This window comes from Mus caroli, unplaced genomic scaffold, assembly GCF_978045245.1.
Source record: "Mus caroli unplaced genomic scaffold, Mus_caroli_1 scaffold_17, whole genome shotgun sequence".
Taxonomy (NCBI): Eukaryota; Metazoa; Chordata; class Mammalia; order Rodentia; family Muridae; genus Mus; species Mus caroli.
Genome location: NW_028227272.1, coordinates 49,260,925 through 49,283,280, shown reverse-complemented (window position 1 = coordinate 49,283,280; position 22,356 = coordinate 49,260,925). Strand labels below are relative to the sequence as shown.

Below are 22,356 nucleotides of genomic sequence, written 5' to 3'. Positions count from 1 at the left end.
CTTTAGATAAGGGTAGATTAAAAATGATTAGAATCATAAAGCACAGCATGCAGGATGGGCCTTTAAGATCTAACAGGGCTTATACTATGTCTCTGGTGAAGCTGATGATGATTAGCAGTAAGTACAGATCAAGATTTAGATGTCCAGGATTTCTGTAAGACAGATGGCTCCCCCACATTAGGCTAGTGACATTTTGTGCGAGTTCATGGTGACTACATTACCAGCAGAAGGGGAAATGGAATGTGGAATTTTGCAGGAGTATTTATTTTGGTTTGGTTTGGTTTGGTTTGGTTTGGTTTGGTTTGGTTTGGTTTGGTTTGGTTTGGTTTGGTTTGTTTGGTTTGGTTTGGTTTATTTGTGTGTTTGGTTTGATTTTGAACATTGGAAGTCCCATTGGTGTCTCTGGGGCACATTCCTGGTTTCAAACAAGGACTTTAAAATTTACCTCTTCTAAGTGAATAAACTGTTTTCACAACAGAGTGTCTGTAGCTAGTACCAATCTGGAACATAATTTTATGCTTTCATTATGTCTGAATTAATCAGTCTAAAAATATCGAGAAACATATCTTATTAAAAGAGATAAAGTGAGTACAAACCTACACAATCTTAAGCTCACCCTATAAGTGTGTCAGCTGCAGATCGGAGTGAAGCTTCATGGCAGGGAGACACAGCTGGGAAAGGTGGAAGTCACAAGGCATGATAACCATACACTGATCTTTTGTTCTTGACACATCTGTAGACACCAATGATATTCATTATTTTACCTGTGAAAAAAGAATTGTTTCTCATGCTGACACTATTACTAGGCCTTACCCTATCTCAGGATGGTTTGCTATTCTTTTTCCATACAAAGTTTTCTGTTGTAATTATGATTGATATACATGATGTCCATTCCCATTTGGAGAGCACAGTCACCCCTCTTTATATGGTACCTCATTCCTTCTAGATCCATGCTTCTCAACCATTCTAATGCTGCAGTCCCTTCATATAGTTTTCCTCGTGTTGCGGTGACCCCAACCATACATTTATTTTTATAGCTACTGTATAACTGTAATTTTGCTACTGTTATGAGTTGTAATGTAAATATGAAGATGGTCACAGTTGACCCCTGTCGTATAAAGGTGTCATTTGACTCCCAAGGGGATCACAACCCATAGGTTGAAAACCACGGCTTTAGTGCATTTCTCCCAAACAGCTGGTATATTGCTTAGACTATTTTCAGGGAATTGAATGTGTGTGTTGGCACACGTTGGGCAGGAGGCAGGGAATGAAGGAGAAAAAGTGGAGAGGCAGGGGTAGAGAATTACCTTACATCGTCATTGAAGCTGCAGTCTCCAGGTCTTGTAAGCAGGAATCCAGAGAGGTGCATGAGAACAGGTGTCCAGCTCGAGCCTGTGTCCAAAAGTCTGAGGACCAGGAGAACTGATTGGCTAAGTTTTAATCTAGACTCAATGGGATGGAGAGTGTGAAGGGTCAGAGTATCAGCCTGAGCCTAGAGAGTAGGACATGTTCCAGAGTAAGTTCTGGGGCTGGAGGTAGTCTTTCTTCCCTGCTAAACCTTTCCATTCTCCTGGTACCTTTAAGGATCAGATGACAAACACACATAAGAGAAAAAAAGCTGCTTTATCAGGTCTGATAGCTATGTTCATCGCATTTAGAAATACCCCATGACACAATAGAATACTGTTTGATAAATGTCTGAACATGATATAGCCCAATCAAGTTAATATATAAAATTAACCATTACAGTTGACAATGAATATTATATATGAACATTTAACCTACAAACATACCAATACAGTTACGGGACCTATGTAAAATCTAAAGAGGACTGCTTATATCATGTGAGAAGAAATGCAAAATTGCCAAGAAGTAGGCATTCTAATACAGTAATATTGTAATCTTATACAAATTCTCCCTGGGTTTGCAAAAGTTTCTTTATGATCAAAAATACACTTTAATTCGTAAATGCATGGCGATAAACACATCTGTAAACTTAGCATCTAGGATCCATTCACTCTACTTGGACTTCTTTTTTAAGAAATGACATTAAAATTTCTCTGTGGAAAGAAAGAAAGAAAGAAAGAAAGAAAGAAAGAAAGAAAGAAAGAAAGAAAGAAAGAGAGAGAGAGAGAGAGAGAGAGAGAGAGAGAGAGAGAGAGAGAGAGAGAGAAAGAAAGAAAGAAAGAAAGAAAGAAAGAAAGAAAGAAAGAAAGAAAGAAAGAAAGAAGGAAGGAAGGAAGGAAGGAAGGAAGGAAGGAAGGAAGGAAGGAAGGAAGGAAGGAAGGAAGAAAGAAAACAAAACAAGCTGAGACATAGATGTCGGTCCTCTGTATTATGGTTAAATGAATTTTAAGTCCTAAGAGAACCTTCAACATCTTAACCATTCTCTGTTAATGTCACATCAGACATTGAATATTCTATGAATATAAGAAATGTGTCCTGTGTTACATAAGACAACCGAAACTCCAAATCACAGATAAATAAATGCTGCACACTTTGTTTACTAATGTCATAAGGTTAGGCCTCCAGTATTCCCTTTAAATTAAGGGCCAGTCTTAACATGTGACTACTACTTAACTGAAAAGTGTACCAAATGTGATGGGCTTAATATAATTGGTAACCAGTGAAATAAAATTCAGCTGTCGTTTTAAGTATCAGGGAGACTTTTATGAAGAATGTGTGGGATGCTTCAGATTTCTAAATGCTTTTAATCCCTTGCCTGAGCCTCGGGAATAAGCTGACATTTGTGCAATATAAGTGAGTGTTTAACCCCTTCAGATACTGGCACAGGAAGTGCTGACTCATTCTTACAGATTTCAGTTCGGAATCTTTAAGACCAGGTTTTGCAATGCACTCAGCAAAGCAATGGAGTTGTCTCAACATTAGAGGGATGTTCTTTGAATTATTTACAGTAAACATCATTGGAAAGATATGAGAAAAAAAATATTGCCAAGTAAAATTGACGAATACATTCATTTGTATATTTAGTGGGTTTTGCATCCCATATAAATTCATATGCATTCTGTTATCTCAATAGTACTGCTTTTCAATTAAGATTCCTCATCAAATTAAAATTTGCCTCTGAACATTTAGAATCTTGTCATGGGAGAACATGCCACAAGGTTAGGGATGGTATGGACTCTCCATTTGAATTAAAATAAGGGGTTGTCCAAGTTGGTCCCCTGCCTTTTTTCTTCTTCTTATAATTTGGCAAGCATCCAAAAGGGGGTAAAATGTTCCATTATTCCCTCAAACCAAAAATTATAAATAATAAAGTAAGAGGTAAATAGAATAAAGAGGATATGCTGGCATGTCTTAATTACAGTGCCATTGACACTAAGTGCAGACCCAGGGCTCCGCTCTTCATACTGTTCTGACCTGAAAGACCTCAGAGGAAAGGGCTCATATCAAAATAGAGCATTTATATATTTAAAAGACCATGGTTTGCTTTCTGACGAAAACTATAACTACCTGACCTTGTCATGAGTAACCTTGGATCTGTGTGTGTATAAGAGAAATTGAAGTTATTAATATCTCACAAACTCAATTTTTACCTCTGTAGCAAGTAAGAAATATGTGCCTTTTAAGTATTTGTATTGTGTGAACTTCTAAATGAAACCCTCAAAAAGGGAAAATTATTGTTGTTTTTGTTATCTTTTCCAAGGTAAGGGAAACATCTCTCTCCTTGCCCTGAGCCAGGTTATTCTCTGTATCAGGATTATAATGGTAACAGACACAGAGCCATGCTGTGGAATGCAATAGCATCTTGTTTTCATGGAGACTCGGGGTTTTTATCTTCATATTCATCCTTCAATATTCTGTTTCCTGTAAGGTGCAAATAGTCACTCTTAGCTAAACTGGAAAGGCTATCTCCTGATTTTTTTTTCTCTCTTTCTTTTTTTTAAGCAGAAGACATAAGCATTCCTTATTTTAGTGAGGAATTTCTCAGACCAGTCTCAAAGTCTAAGGACTGCAAATGGAAAGTGGTAGCAATACACCTAACTATTTGTTCTCCAAGTCAAGAAATTGCTGCCCCCACTCAGCTGGTATTAGAGCTCTCTCCTCCACCTCTGGTTTTTCATTAAGGTTGGCACAAGAGCAGACTCATTCTGCTGACAGCTGTGACCAGGGAAAAGGGGAAAATAAGTATTATCTTGGCTATGCCCTTAATCACCTGCCCAGGATTCAATGGTCAGTCTGCTGGCAGTGTCAATTTTCCACTGCCAAGGTAGCTGTCCTGAAACTCATAGTCCTGACACCTTTATGTAGTATTATTTAGGCACACTATAAAATATAAATCACAGAATTTAACCCTGCAGTCAGGAAGAGTTAACACATGCCTGGTTTTGAAAACTATAAAATTTATTAAATAGTTGCAATATAAAGGATTTTGTTTTTCAAATATAAAATTCTGGGGTTATTTATTTATTTATTATTTATTTATTTCAGTGATACCTTGCAGCATTGAGCTATATTTTTTGAATTTACATGCTCAAGAACCTTTTTCAGTTTCCCACTGCCCCACCGCCATTAAAATGTTGCTAAAATAAAGCCATCTATAGAGAGAAGCACAGATGACTTCTCTACCTTCTTTCCTAGAGAAGTAAAAGCAAGCATATAATCACTCAATGATATCATTCGACAGAGCTACTTGAGAAGTAATACATTCTTGAGAAGTTATTAAAAAACAACTTTAGATCCTTCACAGCACTGCATTTTCAGATGCATAGCTGAGATGTAGATTTAGACTGGTCTGCCTAGTACTCATGTGGCCTTTGGCAACAACTCTGTGACCTCAGGTTGCTGGGATCTGTTCCTTACCTACAGATTTCTTCCGAACGCTCATGTTGAGCCGCACAACAGCCCTGTGTGCTGTTCTTTCCTCTGTTTATAGAGAAGAACATCATTTAGGAGGGAGGGTATGAGCAGGATCTTATAGCTCAAAACTGACATCAATGTTCACTGTCTTTGTTAGGGTTACTATTGCTACAACAGACCACCATGACAAAAGCTACTTGGGTAGGAAGGCATTTATGTGGCTTACATTTACAAGTCACTGCTTTTCATGGAGAGAAGTCAGGACAGGAACCAAACAGGGCAGGAACCTGGAGGTAGGAGCTGATACAGAGTCCATAAAGGGGAACCTCCTTACTGGCTTACTTGCCATGACTCGTTCAGCCTGCTGTTTTACAGAACCCAAGACCCACAGCCCTGGAATGGCACCACCCACAATGGGCTTTGTCCCCCCCCCCCCCATCAATCACTAATTAAGAAAATAGCATCAAATACCAGCTCCAACAATGTGTTCAGTGATCCAAGGAAGGGATGTGGGGTCAGCTATGGTTTAAAGCAGGCACACAGCCACACTCACTTGGTGGATGAAGCATGCTCCAATGGTCAAGTTCCAACCACTTTACATATATACATACATACAGATACTCATATTTCATGGTTTGAGCAAAATTCTAACCACTTTACATACATGCATTTGGTGGATAGAGCAAAGTTTCAATGAACAGGGTCCAACTACTTTATTTTTCCTTAACCTTTTTTTTAAATATTTTTTATTGCGTATTTTCCTCAATTACATTTCCAATACTATCCCAAAAGTCCCCCATACCCTCCCCCCACACTCCCCTACCCTCTCATTCCCACTTTTAGGCCCTGGCTTTCCCCTGTACTGGGGCATATAAAGTTTGCAAGTCCAATGGGCCTCTCTTTCCAGTGATGGCTGACTAGGCCATCTTTCGATACATATGCAGCTAGAGACAAGAGCTCCGGGGTACTGGTTAGTTCATCATGTTGTTCCAACTATAGGGTTGCAGATCCCTTTAGCTCCTTGGGTACTTTCTCTAGCTCCTCCATTGGGGGCCCTGTGATCCATCCAATAGCTGACTGTGAGCATCCACTTCTGTGTTTGCCAGGCCCCAGCATAGTCTCACAAGAGACGCATCCACAACAATGTTCTCTATGGAAGAAAACAGTTACTTCATAGCCACATGTTACGCATTCTCTAAAAACAATCACAAAAGCATACACTTCAAAAAAGATTAACATCATTACACAAAAGGAAATTACAACAGGATTATTGATTATGTATTCCTCTTTTGAAACTCATACCTAACTAAACATTTCATCTACCTTGTTCTCCACAAGTTCATCATAACCCCTGAGCAACAATCCTTTGGCCATTGATTAACAAAGTATAAGTAAGCCAAGTCTATAGTAGCAAGTATTTTCCTATGCTTAGCTGACAACAGTTTGTAGTTACTAAGAAATGGATAATCTATCTGACAACAGTTTGTAGTTACTAAGAAATGGATAATCTATCTTACCTCATCTTATTTTTGAAGTCTAGTTCAGCTAGACTAATCATCTATTCTCTATGCTGTGCTCAGAATGATTTATTCTTTGTTCATAACTGGGCCAATGGTGCACACCAAAACCTGTGGCCACATGCTGAGATCACAAAATCCAGGAACTCAGACAGAACCTAGAATGAAATTTTTGTCTTTGATCATTAACTTGTCCCAAGCCTATTTCCCTCTTCCTAGTAGAGTTATGTGATTGCAAGGCATGAATGCTCCTGTGCTCCTTTCCTAACCTATACAACCCTCACTATTCTGCAAGGCAGGGAGCACTTTTTGCTCTTAATTCTAACTTTATTATATGTTTCTGGCAAAACAACTTCAACCATCTCCTTAAATTTTCTATCAGTTACCCTAACTTCCTAAAAACCAAATCAAATCAAGAGTTCTGTAAAATCATTAATTCATCTAAACAATATTATTTTATGAAAGTTTGTCTTCATATTCATGTGCAGGAAAATTGTCCAAGAGTGGGCTATCGCTAGGAAGCTCACCTACCCACTGCAGTTCCTTCTGCATGGCACCTGCCACTACAGGCTTCCTTACAGCCCGTCTTTCTCAGTTGTGGTTTTCTTCATTAGATGACTTTATCTGTGTCAAGATGGCATAAAACTAGCCAGGACATCCACGAAGCTCAAGCCTCCCCTCTCTACCTCACAAGTTACACTTTATGGTTTAACCTAGAGTCTCATTCCACTCCCATCTTCATTTATTAAGATTTTATTATTTCGATTTTCTCTTACAACCTAAGTTATGGAAAACTTACGGATGAAAAAAAAATATTTAATAAAGCAGTGATCATAATTTATAGTTTAATCCATATATAAAGGACAAATGCTTTATAAGTGCTTTGTCCTTCTAATCAGTTAATATATACTTTGCTAAAGAGAGTGACTTAAAGAAAATCTTATCTCTTTTAGTTGCAAATGGAGTTCTAACCTATGCAATTCTTTCAAATCTCTGGAAACTTTCTGAGATTAAAAGATACATATTCCATAAAATTCTATCTAATGAAAAAAAAAAAAGAGGTCATTCGGAGGAGTCAGGGGAAAGACTGAAGGAGCTGAAGGGGTTTGCAATCCCATAGGAAGAATAACAATATCAACCAACCAGACCCCCCAGAGCTCCCAGGGACTAAACCATCAAAAGGACCCTAGGTGGCGCTCGCCTTTAATCCCAGCACTTGGGAGGCAGAGGCAGGCAGATTTCTGAGTTCGAGACCAGCCAGGTCTACTGAGTGACTCCCAGGGCAGCCAGAGCTACACAGAGAAACCCTGTCTCGAACCCCCCCCCGCCCCCGCAAAAAAAAAAAAGGACCCATGGCTACAGCCACATATGCACAGAGGATGGCCTTTTCAGGGCATCAATGGGAGGAGAGGCCCTTGGTCCTGTGAAGGCTTGATGTCCCAGCGTAGGGAAATGCAAGGGCAGTGAAGCGGGAGTGGGTGTGTGGGTGGGAGGCAGATCATCGAAGCAGGGGAAGAGTGGATAGATTAGGGGGTTTTCGAAGGGGAAACTGAGAAGGGGGATAACATTTGAAATGTAAATAAATAAAATGACCAATTAAAAATTAAAAAAAAAAGAGGCCATGAATTTGAAAAAGAACAAGGAGAGACATTCAGAAATTTTGTAGGGAGGAAAGAGAAAAAGGAAATGATGTAATTATATTATAAACTCAAAAACAAAAAAAAAAAAACTGTTAAAGCGAAAGTAAGAGACGAGAGAGAAGTTCTCAATAAAGTATGTGTGAATCTTACCTGTCCATAAACTCCTCCCAGCTCACTATCAGCCTACCTGACTGTGGTACAGCTTAGCGGAGTTGCACAACTGTGCAGAGCTGTGTATTGAACCTAGATTCAACGATGCTGGAGTCGGACTCCTGCCCTTGCTACTTGCCAGCCACGTGACTGCAAACAGGCTTAGTGATTTCCTTGTAAAAATGAAATGTGCTAAGAATAAACAGCGCCGTGCACGTAACACTTGGCCTTCTAAGTGTTAGCGGTGACAGTGTCAGAAAGTGGCATTAAGACAAGAAGGGAGAAAGTCCTTGTTAACTCTTCCTCTCTTTGCTATTCTTTATTGGTTTGTTTCCTATCCATTTATAAACTTTAAAAGACATTGGTCCCAAGCTGTCCAACATATGTGCCATAAATACAATGCAAGTTTCATGCTATATGTAACAAACCCTTTTCCCATACTGCAAGCAAGGATGGTCCCACCTCTTTTGCCTGGATAGATACACTGAAGGATGCAGGCATTTGTCCTGAGGATTATAATTTCCCTCCAGAAAATTCATTCACCACTCTCATCTTGGCACCTTCCTTTCTTTTGTATTTTGTGGAATCACATAAATTGCAATGAATTTTCTGGCCACTGTAATGACCTATAAAGTAAGTAGGTTGGAAATTAAAATCCTATGGGCTTTGTTGTTGTACCTGCCCCGTTCCTTCAATTTCGTTCTTCTCAAGCATAGATATTTTTTCACTCACTATTGCTTTTATTTGAAATAAAAATAGAGAACATGGATTTTTAAGCTTTTGTGTTTTATACCACAACATTTAAACCACCAATATCACACAGAGTAATGTATCACTTGTTGTTTAAGTGTTTTGTTTTTAATTTTTTATTTACTTATTTTAAGTATGCAGATATTTTGTTTATGGGTATGTATGTGTACCATGTGCGTGCCTGGTGCTCACACAGATCAGAAGATGATGTGAGACTGGAGTTATGGATGGCTGTGAGTGACCATGTGGGTACTAGAAAATAAATCCAGGTCCTCTGCAAGAGCTGGCAGTGGTCCTAACTACCCAGCCTAGCCATTGCTCCTGCTCACTACCATGCTACTTATATTCCATAAATAGCAATATGCTGTGTTTTTCTATTTATTAGGTTCAAAATACTTTTTTAAATTCCTCAGTGTGTTCTTTGTAATCACATGACTAGTGGTCTATTAAATCCCAGATATTTGTCATTTAACTTTAGTTCCTGCTGTTAACACTGTCTGCTCCAGTAAGCATTTTATTCATGAGATACATCAGGATTTGTTGGATTCCAAGTGATTCCTAAGAGCACTTGAAACAAAAGAGCATTTGTGATGCATGGGTGAAGTCTTCTGGAATGATCAGGGTCAAGTGAAAAATAACCATTTAAATCCTCTTAGTCCTTTATGTATCTTCAAATATATGAAATTATATGCCGTATAATGTGAGAAATTTGCAGCATGTACTTTCATGTTTCCAGTACATATTTTTTCCACTTAGGATATTTCTTTTTTTAAAAATATTTTTTATTACGTATTTTCCTCAATTACATTTCCAACGCTATCCCAAAAGTCCCCCATACCCCCTCCCCACTTCCCTACCCACCCATTCCCATTCTTTTGGCCCTGGCATTCCCCTGTATTGGGGCATATAAAGTTTGCAAGTCCAATGGGCCTCTCTTTCCAGTGATGGCCGATTAGGCCATCTTTTGATACATATGCAGCTAGAGTCAAGAGCTCCGGGGTACTGGTTAGTTCATAATGTTGTTCCACCTATAGGGTTGCAGATCCCTTTAGCTTCTTGGATATTTTCTCTAGCTCCTCCATTGGGGGCCCAGTGATCCATCCAATAGCTGACTGTGAGCTTCCATTTATGTGTTTGCTAGGCCCCGGAGTAGTCTCACTAGAGACTGCTATATCAGGGTCCCATCAGCACAATCTTGCTAGTGTGTGCAATGGTGTCAGTGTTTGGAGGCTGATTATGGGATGGATCCCTGGATATGGCAGTCTCTAGATGGTCCATCCTTTTGGACCTGGAGGGCATTATCCTGAGTGAGGTAACCCAATCACAAAAGAACTCAAATTATATGTACTCACTGATAAGTAGATATTAGCCCAGAAACTTAGGATACCCAATGTACTGGCTATTTTTGTGTCAACTTGACACAGCTGGAGTTATCACAGAGAAAGGAGCTTCAGTTGAGGAAATGCCTCCATGAGATCCAACTGTAAGGCATTTTCTCAATTAGTGATCAAGGGGGAAAGGCCCCTTGTGGGTGGGACCATCCCTGGGCTGGTAGTCTTGGGTTCTATAAGAGAGCAGGCTGAGCAAGCCAGGGGAGGCAAGCCAGTAAAGAACATCCCTCCATGGCCTCTGCATCAGCTCCTGCTCCCTGACCTGCTTGAGTTCCAGTCCTGACTTCCTTTGGTGATGAACAGCAGCATGCAAGTGTAAGCTGAATAAACCCTTTCCTCCCCAACTTGCTTCTTGGTCATGATGTTTGTGCAGGAATAGAAACCCTGACTAAGACAAATTGGTACCAGGAGTGGGGTATTCCTGTGACAACCTGACCATGTTTTGGGGAGGACTGTGGAAGGACTTTGGAGCTTTGGGCTTGAAGATCCATTCGTTGTTAAGAGCTCTGTCAGATGTTGTGTAGGAGCTTGGAAGATAATGCTTAGAACAGTGCAGAAGATGGAGGCCTGGTTTGTGAAATTTCAGAGGGAAAATTAAAGACTCTCTTCAGGGCCATTGCTGTTTTTATTGTGAAGATTTTGTAGTTCTGGTTAGCTGGGGCTGAAGAATCAGCTGTGATTAACAAGATACCAGAACTACTAAAGCAAAAACTTTGCATTACTGGGACTATTGATGCTGGTTAGCTGGAGCTAAGAAATTAGCGGTGATTAAGAAGAGACCAGCATCGTTGAGGTGACATCTTCTGGGAAGTGTTTTCTGAAAGCACAAAGAGGCTGTGTTCCAGAGATAGGCAAGGTTGTACTCCTTCTGCAGTGGGACTTGGTAATGTGTAAGGGTCACCCAGGTGGTACTGGTTTTGAAGGCATGAAGGGGCCATGCAGAGGAGCTGAGGCTCGGCACTGTGAGAGGCCATGGAAGGCCATTGGTGAAGGTGCAGCCTCAGTTGCAATTGAAGGCCCAGGACTGAAGGGGTCATGCAGTGTTTTGGAGATGCCAGTACCACGAGATGACCACCAAGAGCAGCAGCAGCAGTGGAGTACAGGCATCTGGAGCCCAGAGGACGACGTGTGTGCTACAAAGGGCATGGCTGGAGAAGTGACCCAAGCCCTTGGAGGAGCCCAGAAGATCGTGAGTTGGATCCCAGACGTTGGACGGTTAGAGATTGATTTTTGCTTTGATTGTGACTGTGCCCTGATATTTTCCCCCTTGAAGGAAGAAACTGTTTTAGTGGAACCCACAGTTAAGAGACTTTTAATTGTAAAAAGACTTTGGATTTTAAAAGAGATGTATATTTTAAAGAGATTGAAATTTTAAGAATATGTAAAGACTGTGGGACTTTTAAAGTTATTTAGATCTTGGGGATGAGTAAGAATGTAAGGGTTGAGGCTTACTAGTGATGTGTTTGTGTGTCAAGTTGACAAGGGGTCAATTGTACTGGCTATTTTTGTGTCAACTTGACACAGCTGGAGTTATCACAGAGAAAGGAGCTTCAGTTGAGGAAATGCCTCCATGAGATCCAACTGTAAGGCATTTTCTCAATTAGTGATCAAGGGGGAAAGGCCCCTTGTGGGTGGGACCATCCCTGGGCTGGTAGTCTTGGGTTCTATAAGAGAGCAGGCTGAGCAAGCCAGGGGAGGCAAGCCAGTAAAGAACATCCCTCCATGGCCTCTGCATCAGCTCCTGCTCCCTGACCTGCTTGAGTTCCAGTCCTGACTTCCTTTGGTGATGAACAGCAGCATGCAAGTGTAAGCTGAATAAACCCTTTCCTCCCCAACTTGCTTCTTGGTCATGATGTTTGTGCAGGAATAGAAACCCTGACTAAGACACCCAAGATATAAGTTACAATTTGCAAAACACATGAAACTCAAGAAGAACAAAGACCAAAGTGTGGACACTTTGCCCCTTCATAGAATTGGGAACAAAACACCCATGGAAGGAGTTACAGAGACAAAGTTTGGAGCTGAGACAAAAGGATATTTCTTATATTGACATACTTATAATCCTCACAATCTTATGATTTTTTTTTGCTCTAACATTTTTTCCCTTTGATTGTCATTAAAGTAGGATGTCACTGTGTAGCACACACTGGTCTCAGACTAGTCCACTTCTGCCTCAGCATCTCTATTACTGAGATCAAAGCTGTTTACCACCATGCCCAGTTTAGTGTTTCTTAGATCAAGGAAGAGTATACTTTTCAATACACTTGGCTGTTCCTCCTTCTAGAGCTGCAATTTGTTTTAATGGATCTAAGACGTTTATGACATCACGTCTATGACATTACTTTTCTCTAGTCCATTTGTACTCAAGCTCCTGGCCACAGCACCTCGAATGACATTTCCATAGGGGCCACATATCACATACTCAGTATATCAGATATTTACATTATGGCTCATAACAGTAACAAAATTACAGTTATGAGGTAGAAGGAAAATAACTTCATGGATGGGGTCACCACGACCTGAAGAACTATATTAAAGAGTCATAGCATTAGGAAGGTTGAGAACCACTGCTGTAGTCTAAAACCTTTACCTCACTGGTGTGCATGTCTACTGACAGGAAGTTACATAAGATTGTTTTACAGTCATGATATTCTCCCACTTTCAGTTATCTTGGATATATTCTCTTTTGTATAGATTTTCATGTCTTCAATCTTTGGAATCTTGAGCAATTTAAAGATGTCTCAAGTTCCAGACCAGTGAGAGGCTTAGACAGACAACAGACAGACAGACAGACAGACAGAGGTGGGTGAAACTCCTGTAGAAACATCCAGGTTTTTCTCTAGGCTCCACATGCACTCACACACACACACACACCTGTGAATGCTGAATGCACACACACATGTGTACACATGCATTCACGCACACACATATACATACACATACACACATGTGCATGCATGCACACACAAACATACACACACACACACACATGTGCACAGAGGCACGCCCATACACATCCACAAAACTTTGCTTTTTTCCTTTTAGAATTAAAATTGAACTATTTTTATAGTTATATCATTTTTAAGTATCTTTCTATCTTACTGAGGTTTTAATAAACTCATCTGATGAATTACAATGATTTTGCAATTTCTAATTTGTAGTTCTAGGTTCAAGGTATTTGATTTAGTTTTAGAATTTCCTTGTTTCCATACATCTTTTTCTTTATAATTTTGCAAACATTTTACTTCCCCTTTTATAAGGCTCGACTGCCGATTTAATTACTTAAGTCTGTATTCACCCAGTTTTCAGGCAGTTAGAATGACATTTGTTCTACTTATTTTCAGTAATATTTTTATTTATTAGTCACTGGGCATTTTGGCATTATGTTGTTACACACTGATTTCTGTTTCGAGTCACACTTAAACTGCTTATGAATCAGCCTAATACCTTTGAAGGTTCACTTTAAATTTCATTAGGATAGGCATATGCAATGTCATATACAGGCAAAGAATCAAGGAAAGCCTCCTGTGAATTTCCCGTGTTCATCTATCTCTGCACAGTTTCATGTGTCTGCAGTAATTCCCCTGACTTCCTTCTGGAACCAAATTGTACTTTTCCTGAGAGTCTGTGCTTTGCTTGCACGGTAATTTTTGAAGCAAACTCCAGAAAGTGCCTCCTGGCATGTAGTCTGCATGATCAGAGAGGACAGCTCATCTGATTTTCTTCTCTTAGAAATCACAGACATGTTTTATTCCTGTTTCCCACACCTCAACAGAAAGTGGAAGTGTTCATTTTTTAAAAAATATTTTAACATATCTGTGAGCAGAGAGGTAGCCTGGTACATATTATTTCTGCATGCTCTCACACACTAATTATTCATCGAATGTGTCTGTTCAGTTATTGCGAAAGGTATATTGAATTCTACTCTGTATCTATTCACCCTGTAGTTCTGTTAACTTTACTTTATATTCTTATTAGGTAAATATTCTTTTAATTGGTATGACTTCTTGATGTATCAAAATTTATTATTGCAGATAAAATGTAACCTACCAATGTGCCTCATTATGAGTTTCAGATTGTCAGACATTAACACAGCTATACTAAGCACAAGTATGCAGTTTTCATTTTTTTATTTAACTCCATTCAATTATTTAACTCCATGTTTAAGAAGCATCTCATATAGCGTAGAACAGAAATGCAGTGGGAAAATGATATAATTACATCATGATCCCAAAATATAAAAGCAATCAATTTTATAAGTGATGATGCTGAGATAGAATGTGTTTTCTTGATTGCCATGATTTCTTGGGTGTATAAAAACTATAGTTATTAAAGTATATGATTAGCATCTGATAGGATATCCAGGGTACCCTCCCTGTCTGTGTGATCGCAGCACCCCCTGAAATCGTGGAGTATGGTATCATTCTAGTTATGTCATTGAAGTCTAGGAGTTTTAACTTCCCCTACATGTGACAGGAGCAGGATTTGACAGTAGTGTCATAAGGATTAGAAGGTGAAAATTGAGATATAATGTGTTGGGTTGGTCAATGCAGTAGAATAAATGGCTCTGTGCTCCACCCATATTCTATCCAATATGTTATGCATTGTGGATAAAATATAAGTTAAACATGTCCCTTATTGTCAAGGATCTTTTGTTTTATCAAAAACAAAATCTAAGGAGTTTATTCACATGTGATACTATGCATGGCAGATGACTGGAGAGCTCAGGTCAGATGCTGAAGGGAAACATGTCTTTATATTGCAGGGCAAAAGGAAGGGGTATATGCAGGGTCTTGGGATGCCTGAGTGTGCTGTTGCTTAGGAAAGGGACAGACCACAGGTTGAATGAGCCGTATTAAGCTTGCACACTAGCCGGATCCCTGGTAGAAATACAGTGGTTACTCTCTCATCATCTGTATTTAACAACAGAAAGGCTGGGTATTCCCTTGGGAAAACTGCATGTGTGGAGTCAGTACAGGTTGTTTTGTTTTTATACAGTGTTAGCATTAAAAAAAAAAAAAAGTACTGGATAAGCATGAAGTAAATACATACAATAAATAATCAACAGAAAAATTAGAGCAAGGAAACAAATAACTAGATAATGGACCCGCTACAGCTAGTAAGTAAGAAAGGTAAAATATCTATGAATGTTGTATTAAATATCCAGTAATCAAATGAGGAGAAGCAAGTATGAACATAAGAAACATACCAGTCCCACATGAACCGCCTCAATTACGTCTCTGAAGGCCTAGAAAGACTAAGCAGCAAGCAGCCCATACAGGTTCAACCCATATTTCTATTAGGTGCATATACTTTTAATGGGTACTATTTTTACCCATGACTACTGTGGTTCTGCATTCTGCCTCATCTCCGGGGCGTGTGAACTCTGCTTGGGCAGACAAAATGCAGAACACTAGACTGTATTTTCCCTACGCCACCTTCGGGTGATGGGCTTGAAGGAAATTCCATGTACCACTCAGGGGGTGGGAGAATGCAGCCTAGGATGTGGACCTCAGCCAGGATGAGAAACAAGGTAGGCAGAGGCCAAAGAGTCAGGGATTCCCAAACTCCCGGACATCCAGAAGCTGCCGCTGGAAATCCCATGGAGTTGGAAACAGAGGGTGTCCACAGGCTGAGGATGATGAGCCCTGGGTAAGGTAAGGGAGAGCTCCAGCTTAGCGCAGGGGCTGAATTCCAGGAACGTGGAGGGGCCTGTGTGGGAGACTTAGGCAGTGCAACTCTGTAGATGAAGGCTTCCTCCAGACTCTCAACTGTGATTCCCCACGGACAGTCCTGGCTTGTCCATGCTATATATTTACTGTTCATCGTGGTAAACGGATACATACAACTTCCTCGGATACACCAGAGACGGCATACCTTTTGCAGGAAGGAATGTCCAGGAAGGGAAGCTCATTGGCTAAACCCTCAGGGCTCACCTAGATACCTCATTAGCATGGAGAACTCTGTTCCTGGCTACATGACCAGTGCTCATGTTCTTATGTGGAAGTGTGGTCGTGTGTTCCAGGCCAGGAATCTGGTCAGAAGTTGGGAAACTCCTACCGTCCTCAGGTGGGTGCCAGAGCTTCTGAACCCACTCAAATTCACCAAGTTCTCTGGCACAGTCCACTACCCCCACAGACTTCTTTGACTTTCACTAAGAAGTCAAATACCAATGAACCGTTGTACTACGATTCTATTAGTCAATGAGTTACATGAACAGCTAAAACTATCCCGTGGAAGCTGAGTGTGGGTTACTTTGGGGAGGAAGCAGTAACAGGGGAAATGTAAAGGTCTGTCACTGCTTTAATTCTTTACATTTGTGTAGATAATTTTTCCAAATTCACCAATTTTTTCTCAGATAGCTGCACTAGCTTGAGTGGATATTATTGTTCAATACAGCACTTTTCCAAGGATTCACAGATGTACTGAAAGCCTGAGAAATCATCCAAACTCACCTCCCCACCCTTATATCTATAATTTATAGCAGTCAGACTTGGCTTGGCGGAGGAATGGAAAAAGTTGAGATAAATGAGAAAAGAAGGAAAAGAATCTACTTTGACCCTATAGTTACAGTTTTCATCCATCATTACCTCTATTCACTGGTTTGGGGTTGTTGAAATTAATGGCAATGCATGTCTATTGAAATAATGAAGAGCCATCAAAATATTTTTTTACACCAAGAATAAAAATCTTATTAGAAATGATAACAATTACTTCTCTGGAAACATGAGGAAAATTAGTTCAACTTATGCCAGAGTGCAACAAAGTTGTACAATCTGGTTTCAAGGTTGGTTAATACATACAGCTTAAAGACTCATTTATTTTTTTCTTTCCACTGTGTTGTTCTCAGCCAATCTTTACAGATCTGTAATTTCCCATTCCTAACCCTTACTTTTCAGAAGTATTTTCAAACTAGAACATTATTTTTATTAGAGTGACTATGTGATATTTATTTTCTTTCTCTTATAGAACTGCATCAAAACATGTAAACAAGGACCTTGGTAATATGGAGGAAAATAAAAAGCTGGAGGAAAACAATCACAAAACAGAAGCCTAAGCGAGGAGTGGATTGGATAGCCTGGTAAGTGGAATGGGCGGGTGGCTGATTGTAGCAGTCACTCCTAAGAAATGGGGAAGCCCCGTGGGGATAAAACCCAAGCTTGACCTGTAGAAACTTCTTAATTACAGCTCCCCAATGGGCTCTTCCCAGCCTCCTTAACCTGCTCAATGTGGTTATTATCCATTGAATAATACAACCCACTCCTGAGATTCTTAGCATCTCATTTGCATATTGTTTTCTAATGCCAAAAATTTTGCTGGAAGAAGCATTATTTTCTAAGATGGTATTTGGGTTCAGTAAGCGCAAACTCTAAATTCATTTTTAAAACCCATTAGAATAAATTTTAATATATAAATACTTTAAAGATATGGCATAATTGTCAGTATATTTATACAGCCATCCCAAGCCATTTTAATGAAAAGACTGACAAGCTAGTATACATACATACATACATACATACACACACACACACACACACATACACACACAGACTATCTTCTCGAGAGTACATGTATATTATGTTAGTGTATGTATGCATACAAGTACCTACATGTGCACATATGTGCACATAATGTATGTGGTGTCAGTGCTATGAAAGTTGCATATATTCACATTTATTAGCTGTACCTATATGATTAAGGCAGCCTCAGAACGATGTATGACTCAACGGTATTAACAATTATAACCTAACCATTCTTCTTGTGTGCCTCTTGACACCAGCAAAGGCATCCTTTGGATCAACTAGCCTGTGTGTCATGGAGGTCACTGCTACCTCTACCACCTTGTGAAAAGCCCAACTGCTGTAAACTTTAGGTTTAGTATAGATTAACCACAAGTGACAGTCTGAATGAATCCTTTGAGTTAATTCCATGCCAAAGATGGAGGGCATGGGAAAGAATTGCCTTTGGAAGGCTGTACTTAGGAGAGAAATGTCGGATAATTGAAGTAAGATCAATTTGTAGACTCTGGCAGATCCATTTCATTCTTCTGTTTTGCTCACTGAGCTCCAAATACCTAGCAGCAATTTTACGCTTCCTTCTCCACCACTCTACTCTCTTTTCCTCAATTCCTTCTTAACAATCTATTCATTCTCAACTCTGTTTCCTTCAAAATTGGATTAAGTTTCATCTCCGTGTAAAACTGAAGACAAGTCCTCAAATTAGACTGTGATTTATAGGGTTGGATGAATTTTAAATTTGAAGGGAAATGTAATGAAATGTTGTCGTGAAACATCTTTATTCCCCTCTCTTTATATGAATTAACCATGTCTTATAGAAGGAGGGAGGGGGCAAGGGAGGAAGAATGGAAGGAGGATAAAAGAAATGAAGGAGTCATGAATTCCAAAACTCTATTGTAAAATGAAAAGGGCAGTGTTTACAGGTGAACCCAGGACATGAGGTTTCTTTAAACAATCCCTTCTATGATGTAATTATTGTCACTTTAGTACAAATGATCTGTTGTTGATGAAAAAAAACTGATTGTTATGGTAACTTACGTTTCTACTTTATGTCTTTTCATCATTTCAGAGGAAAAAACATATAAACAAATTGAAGCATGAACGTGGATTGTATTTAAGACATATACAAAGACAAATGACAGCAATTCATGGTTCAAGTATTAAGCAGTTCATTCTACCAAGCTGTCACAGGATCTTAGAGAATTATCTCAAGTAAAACAATGAAATAAAGTTATAAAATAAAATTACAAGATTTGGCAGCCATGATAATAGGTCATATGTTGTATTTCGTTTGATTTTTTTTTTCTGTAAATGTCTGCACTAAGGGTTTCTTTCAGTTTGCCTTTTCTGTAAATTTTTTACGTAGCTATTTTTATACACTGTAAGCTTTGTTCTGGGAGTGGCTGTTAATTGGATGTATAATGTAATGTTTTATTTCAATTGTTTATATGGATAGTCTGAGCAGGTACGGTTCTGATTCTGATTGCTATCAATAACACCCCATACTTTCTTTGAACATACTTTGACCTGAACCTCAAAGGTGGCAGTTGTGAGATTGGGACACATATCTTGCCCAATCAGAAGCTGTTTCTTATCTTGAGAATAGGGAGCACCATAGGATATGATGGTCTATGTGCTGCCAACAGGCTCCCCAAAGCGAGTCACAAACACATACAGCAACACCACTCGAGAATGGTACTCTCAAACTGACAATGTTTTCTTCTCTGAAAAAGACATACACAGAGTGTGTATCACATTTACTTACCGACACTTGCTAGGAAATGACATTCTGTTTAAAGAAAAAAATTAGAAAAAAAAATATGGAAAAAAAATATCAGAGAAAAGTGTCAGAGAAAGTTGGAAGCTCGTATCCCCATAGTCGCAGATCACGATGTAAATCACTGTAATTAAAATTGGTGTTAAATCCTTTGGGTTTTCCACTGCCTTAAAATGATACTTATTTCCTTAAAAAAGAAAATAAAATAAGAGATATCAGTCAGAATTGCAGATTTTTAACAGTGGTCATTATTAAAGCTGTGTTATTTTCCACAGAATATAGAATATATATTTTTTTCGTGTGTGTTTTTGTTAACTACGCTACAGATATTGAATGCACCTTGAGATAATTTAGTGTTTTTAACTGGTACATAATTTATCAAGCAGTACATGAAAGTGTAATAATAAGATGTCTATGTATCTTTAGTTACATTCAGATTTGTAACTTTATAAACATGTTTTCTGCCTGAGGTACTTTTTAAGAAGGTAGTGTACATGGGACCTTTTTGAAGTAGACTGGATAAGGGCCAGTAGCGACTTGCGACTAGACTTTAAACTTTGCTCTTTCAGGTGGAGGCTTCGTTTCTGGGATCACACTGCACCGCCATTTTGACCCAGATTTATGTGTATAACTTTAACTGAAAAAAAAAATATGACTATTAGATTTCCAGGTATAGAACTGTGTTCTTTGAGAGGGAAAAGAAATATGGTGTTTCCTTTTAGACACAAACAATAAAATTATTTTGAAGGCAATGAGAAACTAATCAAAGATTAATCTCTGTTGGAGGTTGGGGATAATTTTTTGCCACTTCTGCAGACTGAGAGATGTGTCATTGGACACGTGTAACCATTTGATATCTGAGCAATAGTGTCTCAGTTTAATAAAAGCTTCCTATAGTACATTGGTATGGATTAAATACATAAAATATTCTATTAGATTTCATGCTGTAAAGAGAACATGTTATTTTGCCTCTAAACTTTGATTTATTGAAGTTTTATTTGGCAAGAAAAAAGAAATTGAATCTTGATCAATATTTAAACCAAAGGGAAAAGGGAAAACCAAAACCAAACCAAAGTTCTTTGTTTTGCCTGGTTACGACATTCAGTTTATCTCTGTAAATATTATGATTTTTTTTTTGTTTAGAATTTTGTTAAAGAAATTCTAAAAGTTTTAAACACCTGCTTTCCACAATAAGCCATGAACACTACAGTGAGATTAGTTCCCTATTAATACTTCTCTCTCTCTCTCTCTCTCTCTCTTTCTCTTCCTCTCCTCTCCTCTCCTCTGCTCTCCTCTCCTCTCCTCTGCTCTGCTCTCCTCTCCTCTCCTCTCCTCTCCTCTCCTCTCCTCTCCTCTCCTCTCCTCTCCTCTCCTCTCCTCTCCTCTCCTCTCCTCTCCTCTCCCTCTCTTCTTTTTCTTTTTTTCTTTTTCTTTTTCTTTTTTTTTTTTTTTGTGGGAGATCAAAGGTTTAAAGTCTTATTCCTAAGATGTGTTTGCAGAAAGAAGGAACAGGGCATTGGGAGAGCGAGGAGAGCGTTTACTCCTAGTCCTACCAGTAAGGCGTCCACTTGCAATGGTAACTGAGTCCACAAACAGCTGTTAGAACCTAGACAGCAGCATGACTGGCTCAGAGCTCTCGCCCATGAGCAGATGTTTACAAGAGAAGAAAAGATTGCTAGCTACGGACTGCATCAGCGTCTGCGCCTGCGTAAGGAGGAAGCTCACTCACTCAAGAGCACCTCCATGTACCGCGTCACACTGGAAGGAAGCTAATTCTCAGTCTTCAACTTCTGGACTTTCTTCTCTCCAGTGGCACTTGTTGGCAACTAGATACAGCTTTCTAACCGGTTCACGGTTCACCCCCTATATGTAATTATAGGAATTGTATGTGGAAATGGATTAACATACCCCTTTATGCCTAAAAAAAAATTAAAACAATATGTCTTCACATATCCCTCATAGCTGTCTGCCTCTTGTCTGCAATAGGATGTTCATGTACAAAAAGTGGTTTTCTTTAATAAAAGGTGGAAACATTGATGTGATTGTCCATCCCTCTGAAAATGGATGATAAAAGAATAAAACTAGCAGTACTTCTTCCTGTGCTAAGGTACCTTGGGGTTTTACCCAGGAGTTTCTAACGGTGCCTGTCTTCACTCTTAGGGTTGCAGGACCAGGGTTACATACAGTACCATTTTACTATCCCTAGCTTTTGATTAAGAGGATACTTTTTTTTTTCATTTCTCTTTTACCTTACTTTGTATCACCATTTGGAATTGCACATGATCGTTCACAGAAATGTGCTGTCTTTCATATAAAAGAAGCTAGTTATATACATCAGAGGTGAAAACGAATGCTTTGGGAATAGCCAGCTGGCCATGGTGGCTCAAGCATGGAATCCCAGCATTTGGGAGGCTAAGATGGGTGCGTGAGGAGTTTCATACTAGTCTGTGCTACATCGTGAGTTCCTAGCCAGCCTGCACTACAGAGTAAAATCATATCGCAAAAAAAAAAAAAAAAAAAAAAAAAAAGTTAAAAAAAAAAGTTTGGACTATCTTCTTTCAGGCCATTCATTAATCCTTTATTCACCAATCATGGATCATATTACAAGTCTCACTTCCCAGCTGGATGCTCAGGGTCGAGTTCCATGGCTCCCAGGAGCACATTTCTGAAAAACTGATGCCTGATGCCTTGGTCTAGGCTACTATAGATCTCCGAGTTTCTGGAAACATACTCCTTCAAGATAATGAAATGGGAGGATAGTGATTGAAACATCAGTTGATAGGACCCAAAAGA

At 39.2% G+C, this 22,356-nt stretch overlaps 1 protein-coding gene across 2 annotated transcripts in view; it reads left to right on the top strand.

Moving 5' to 3' along the window:
• The window catches only part of Alcam (activated leukocyte cell adhesion molecule), a 201,240-nt gene extending 179,642 nt beyond the window's left edge, over nt 1–21,598 (top strand). For both annotated transcript variants that reach the window (XM_029470472.2, XM_021185108.3), the window contains 2 exons: nt 17,239–17,350; nt 18,856–21,598. In XM_029470472.2, the coding sequence (XP_029326332.1) occupies nt 17,239–17,326 (88 nt within the window). In that variant the 3' untranslated portion in view covers nt 17,327–17,350; nt 18,856–21,598. The remainder of the gene's footprint in view (nt 1–17,238; nt 17,351–18,855) is intronic.
• Nucleotides 21,599–22,356: the final 758 nt, after the last annotated feature.